The 6,434-nt window shown below is 49.1% G+C and overlaps 1 protein-coding gene across 1 annotated transcript; it reads left to right on the top strand.

The window, feature by feature from the left end:
• The first annotated feature begins 619 nt into the window (after positions 1–619).
• On the top strand, positions 620–6,434 carry RDH16 (retinol dehydrogenase 16). Its single transcript, XM_021922522.2, is given in 9 exon segments — positions 620–920; positions 923–1,072; positions 3,017–3,205; positions 3,208–3,281; positions 5,158–5,263; positions 5,266–5,316; positions 6,226–6,259; positions 6,261–6,385; positions 6,388–6,434. Coding segments are annotated over 9 exon segments (936 nt in total). The 5' UTR covers positions 620–760.

Below are 6,434 nucleotides of genomic sequence, written 5' to 3'. Positions count from 1 at the left end.
AGGTTGGACACCCCCATAGGATCCTGCAATCTTTCTGCCCCAAAAAACTACTATAGCAGGAGGGAACCTGTTCCTGCCCACCCTTTGTCTACTCCTTCTCATCCTAGAGAGCCTGACCGTGTCCTAGTTTTCTGAGGAGTGATTGGTATTCTAAGGTGCTGAACAGGATGAGGAAACTCAGGCTCAGAGAGGGATTTCCACCTAATCTGCCTGGAAACCATGTGTGTAGCTACTCAATAAGGTCTTTCTATGTTCAGAAGGTCACGGACCAGGGGTGTTGGAGTAGGAAATTTGTAGAGACAGTTTTGACCCCTGTACTTACAGCAAAGGGATGTGTTTTCCATGGAGAGTGTGTGTGGGCAGCTGTGTGTGAGCCTGTGTGGGCTCTGTGTGTGTTCCTGTGTGAATATATGTGTGTGCTCCTTCATGGACACAGCATGCATGTAGTGGGCACAGCAAGGCAAGAGAAATCAGGAGACTAGGGACACATTGCCAACAGATAATATCTTCCTACTGGGCAGGACCTGGTGTGTGCAAAGGTGTGCATGAGTACTGCAGAAGCAGTTCAAAAAACAGAGAGGTGGAGACCCAGAATCATCACGTTACAGAAAGACGATCAGGGAGAAGGCGGATTCTGACCAAAATGCCTGAGGGTTTCCCTGCCTACCACAACCCTCTGTGTTCTTAAATCCTCCTGTGTCAACAGAGGCCAGACTCTGGGTTCCCCCACAGCCTGTCTGTGTCTGTCCTCTGCAAAGCCATGTGGCTCTACCTGGCAGTTTTCGTGGGTCTGTACCACCTTCTGCATTGGTACCGGGAGAGGCAGGTGCTGAGCCACCTGAGAGATAGGTATGTATTCATCACGGGCTGTGACTCTGGCTTCGGGAAACTGCTGGCCAGACAGCTGGGCGCACGAGGCTTGGGGTGCTGGCTGCGTGTCTGACAGAGAAAGGAGCTGAGCAGCTGAGGGGCCAGACTTCAGACAGGCTGGAGACGGTGGCCCTGGATGTCACCAAGACAGAGAGTGTTGCTGCAGCTGCCCAGTGGGTGAAGGAACACGTGGGGGAAAGAGGTAACCACCCAGATTTCTCAAGTCTGTCTGTGTCTACCCTCTGTTTGAAGGGACCACCTCCTGTCTGCTCCCTGGGAAGATTTCTACAGTGTCTTTCCAGGTTGAAGTGACAGTAGCTTTCTAGTATTTCTCACTAATCAGGCTGGCCTGAGCCCCATCTCTTTCCAATCCTTAACCTATCCCGACACTGGAGGTGTCTAGTCTTGGGGAGAGTTTGCCCTGATGAGATTTTCTCTCCAGAATTCCTCTCTATCCTCTCCCTCCTGTCTAAGCAGAAGTCATGGATTGTTTGATGCTGAGAGCCTGGGTTAGAGATCTGGAGACTTGCTGGAGCATGGTTGAGAAGGGAGCACGGGGCTGCAAGGGTGCACGGAGGCTGTAGCTGTGCTGGAGCCAGGCTTGTGTTCCTAGCACTTTACCTTGTTCTTGCTAGGGCCTATCAGCATCTGCCAAGGGCTACGACCATCTCCATCTTCAGAGGAGGGTATCAGCATAAAGACGGCTTAAGGAAGGCAGAACTAGTAAGGGGTTACTTTTTCTTTCTTTCTTCTTTTCACTACACTAATTCATCTGTCTTATTACAGGGGAAGAAAGAAACATGGATTTATTTTATGTAACAATAAATGCAGAACATGATCTTTGTTGAAAATACTGAAAAGAATAAAGATGAAAACAAAAGTTTCCCTGAAATTGTCATCCATACATAAGTCCTTTTTACAATTATATATATTTAGGATTTTATACTTTGTTCTTAGTTTCAGTCAGCTTAGATTCTCTGGAGAAGATGAACATTTTTTACACCATAATGACCATTTTTATAAAATTGTATCTAATTATTTAGAATACTGTATCATTCCAATAGCCTTACCTATGTAAACCATACTGAGTGGTTGGATATGAAATTCCTTCCAGCTTTTTATCATCATAAATATCGTCTTGGTGGACTTTTATTGGCCAGCATCTCTATAAGTGTGAGATGTCTGGGTGGAGGAATCTGCATTTGCATCAGGGCAGGGCCTGTTATTGAGCAGCGGATGGATTCTTATGCCTAGGCCAACCCTTCCAGATCAGCAACTGCCACCCCTGCCCAGACTCAAGGGACCCTGTGCTCATGCCCCCTGGTTCTGTGGGTTGAAAACTCTATTAGACTTGAAGTCTTGGGGATTGTGTATTTGCGTCTTCCAGAGAGATTTTCCCAGAGCTGAGTGAACTTGGGACTGATGGAAGGATGAAGAGTGGGCTTCTGATGCAGTAGGAGGAGAGGGTGACATTTTCTGGGGCAGAGGGTGGAGTCTGTGTACTGAGTGGGGTGATGCAACCTCGACTTCTTCCCAAAGCCTGTGCATTGGAATTCCCCAGTGCTTTCTATAAAAATGTTACTGGATATTGATGCAGGATGTTTCAAGACCAGAGATCAAACACAGGATGTTCTCCAAGTTCCCCCAAGCCTAGGATTTCAGGTCTGTCTTTTTCTGTCTTTCCTCTCTCCCTCACTCTCCCCCTCTCATGTCTCTTATTCCATGAACAGATGGTTGCGGAACACTCACTATATAAGGTGTTAGCATACCTGAAAATGCAGGTGAATGTCTATAATGTCGTCAGCATTCATGTTTAACTAACCAAACATTGGTCTTCATGTTTCCAGACATGGACAATAGTTCTTTAACATGATTTCATGCAATTCTTAAATAGAAGTAATTGCTTATTGTCTTTCAGGCAATGGGGTGGGCCCTGAAGAGTAAATGAAGAAAGAACTGGGTTCTGTGGCCCACCAGCTGCTGAATGTCCAGCCTCCCCTGCAGATACTGTGGTGCTTGTTTTACCCTCCTTCCCATCCCACACCTGTCATTCTGCCTTCACTTTATTGGGATGTGAGTTGCATCCTAACTGTCCACCTGCACAGGCACAACACAGTGATGCTCTCTCATCTTCTCACTGTCGCAGGACTCTGGGGCCTGGTGAATAATGCTGGCATCTCCTTGCCCATGGGCCCCAATGAGATGCTGACCAAGCAGGACTTTGTGACCATATTGGACGTGAACTTGTTGGGGGTGATCGACGTGACTCTGAGCCTGCTGCCCTTAGTATGAGAGGCCAGGGGCCACGTGGGGATCAGATCTCCAAACATCTGTGGCGGGTGTCACTTTTTGGTGGAGGCTATTGCATCTCCAAGTATGGCGTGGAAGCCGCTACCTGGAGCTTCCCTCAGGTATGGGTCTGGGACGGGGCCCGCCCTAGTCTTCCTGCTCCTGTGTTTGTGGGGAAGTCTTTTCCAGGGAGTTCCTTGAATCCCAGCCTGTAAGGCCCTTTCATGAGATCCCTCTCTGTCTTCATGTGCGGCACTCTCATCTTCCGCTTTCTGGATTGGGCTGCTGGGAAGCACCTTCCTGAGTGCTGGGTGGCAGGAGGGGCCTCAGGTCAGAGAGTTTCTTGAATGATACCTCTTCCCTGGATGGATCTCCTGGTCAGAAACTACCAGAGGCAGAATTGGACCTGGACCTTTGGCTTCTGATCCTGCCAAGAGGAACACAGTACTGAGGTTCCCAAGCCAAGGACAGGAGAATACTGTGTATCAATGACTAATCCCAGGGAAGGACCCTAACAGTTCTTCCAGGCTGCCTGTTGAACTACAAAGGCAGACCAGATGATAAACTGGATGGAAGAATGCTTTGCACCCTAGAGAAGGAGCAGAGAAACATCAGTACAACAGTGTGTGTTGGTCCCCTGGCCAGGGAGGCTTTCCCGGCAGCTGACAATGGGCATGTGGCTTGCTCACACCCCTCTCTTGCTGTAGTAGATGGACCCCGACCCCTCCTACCTGGAATCTGAAATACTTGTAAAGCTGGGGCATGCCTTAGTGCCGCAGAGACACACATGCTCATGCAGATGCAGGAGCACTCACTGAGTCAGAAACAGGGAAAGATATTTCCACACCAGGAGATGGGTGCCTGGCTTTGGGGCTCTTCCTTTCTAGGGAGAGAAATGCTTCAAGCACTGAGGCCATTCCTTCGTGGCTCTCTGGAGCCCAAAGACAGCATGCAGAAGATGGCCTTTCCCAGCAGAATTCATGTCCAGAGCCCCTTTGACCGTGAGCATCTGAGGTCCACACAACTAGTGCTTTAGGCCCGCTGTCTAGAAAGAACAAAAATCCATCTTAATCAACAACAAGGTTTTGTCTTTGACCTAAATCTTGATACCTGAGAGAGGGACAAGAGATCTAGAATCAGCTGCCAATGCTTATAAGGTTGGTGATCAAGTCAACCTTGCTGGCCATGGTACCCACCGGAGTTGGGGAGAGTCGTGGAGATTCTCTCTGAGCTGGGGATTGAGAACTCAAGCTGGGGATTGAGAACTCCACCTGGCAGCCTGGTAGGGAAGGCTGTGAAGGGATCCTGGATGAAGGAATGCATGGCTAGGCTAAGAGATGGCTTGATAGCCACCATGTACTGCAGAGTCCTCTTGTGGTGAAGGTCAAGGCCAGGCCTGGTGGGGGATGCTGGGCAGGTGGGCATAGGTGGGCTCCTTGATGGCCTGTGGGTCCTGAACAGGAGCTGTGCTTTATGCTGTTGGGAGTGGAACCCCCAAAAAAGGGATTTGCTCCTTGGTCTAATCAGCTTATACAGACACACTGACTGCAGGAAGCCCAGTGGCTGAAAGTGGGGAGCCAGACTGAAGACAGATGCTTCTTAGAGGACAGCTGCCATCACCCAGCTCAGAGGCCAGGGAGATTCCTGGGGCAGGAAAAGGAGGGAAGGGACTGAGGACTGGAGAGGAGGCAAAATGTGGGAATTCTGGTGATCCACTGGATGTGAAGGACATAAGAGGGGACAGCATTAAGGTGCTGCCTTGCTTTGGTGGTAGGATTTAGGGCTAATAAGCTCAAGTGTGTAAAATATGGAAACCCCATACAGAGGCAATGATTCCATCATAACTATGACCCCTTGATTTCTGGAAAATAAATATTCCAAGCTTTCTATCACCCGTTGTCTTCATATGTTGTGCTGTCATAGTTTTACTTTTATTGTTTGTGTTTTACCTTCCATGACCCCTGAAATCTTTCCCTCTGCTTCTACTCTTTCTTGCAGGAGGGAACTCGTACTAGGGTGAAGGTGGCTATGATTGAGCCTGGCTATTTCAAGACTGCTGTGACCAGTAAAGAGAGATTCTTAAAGAGCTTCCTGGAGATTTGGGACGGTCCAGCCCAGAGGTCAAGCAGATCTATGGCCAGAAGTTCGTTGCATCCTGTGAGTAAGCTGTGGAGAGTGGGGAGAGAAGCAAACCCTCGTGTGGAATCCCTGGTCTACCACTGGTGTCTGAAGACCATTAGAGTTTGATCTCCAGGCTCTTCTTTACCCACAAAGTGGAGACCTTTAGCCCCATTTCCATGATGGGTACTGTGTGGTCAACTGGTCATGAAAAGCAAGTATCCAGGCTTCTCAGAACTTGGGACCAGTGTCTATCTGAACCCAATATCGTTACTGAGGAGCAAAGTGAAGCCAGAAAGGGAGGCATTGGTAACTGATAACAAGCTGGCATTAGAGATAGCTGATTTACATGTGCTGAGACTTCTGTGGGAGGAGACCATCATTTATGCAGTCCAGATATTCCCGAAGAGAGACAAACATGACTTAGTGTGGAACACTTGTTACTTTCCCATGGATGGGCTCCAACTCAGGGAATTTGGATAAAAGATATTTGAGACAAGGCCGGGCGCGGTGGCTCAAGCCTGTAATCCCAGCACTTTGGGAGGCCAGGGCAGGGTGAGATCCACAGGTCCCAGGAGATGAGACCATCTGGCTGGCACAGTGAAACCGTCTCTACTAAAAAAATACAAAAACTAGCCACGAGGAGGCGAGGGTGGCTGAGCGCCCTGTAGTCCAGCTGTCGGGAGGCTAGAGGCAGGAGAATGGCGTAGACCAGGGCGGAGCACAGTGAGCGAGATGAAGACCTGCACTCCAGCCCTGGGCGACAGAGCAGACTCTGTCTCAAAAAAAAAAAAAAAAAAAAAAAAAAAAAAGATATTTGAGACAATGCTTGACTGGGGGTTGTGGGGTGGCATGGGGTTTGTAGACCACTCACTCTAGTTGAATCAAGCAGGAGGCCCGGTTACAGGTGAAATGCTTTTACATGGATCATTTCTCATTCCTTAACAGATAAGAAATCAGCTGAACAATTGGAGCAGACTTGCAGGATTTGTCATGGTGACCAGCACAGCAGAACATCACGCTGGTGCCTGCCACCCCTTTTCGCTACTCAGTAGCTGGGATGCCAAGCCTCCTACCTCCCAAAGGCACATGCCACCCACCTTCCTGGTGGTGCCATTATCTACTGGGGTTCTCCAAGCCAGCCAGGAGCTCTATGA

This window comes from Papio anubis, chromosome 9 (assembly GCF_008728515.1).
Source record: "Papio anubis isolate 15944 chromosome 9, Panubis1.0, whole genome shotgun sequence".
NCBI classification, from domain to species: Eukaryota; Metazoa; Chordata; class Mammalia; order Primates; family Cercopithecidae; genus Papio; species Papio anubis.
Note: the sequence above shows the minus strand (reverse complement) of the source record. Positions and strands in the feature narration are given on the sequence as shown.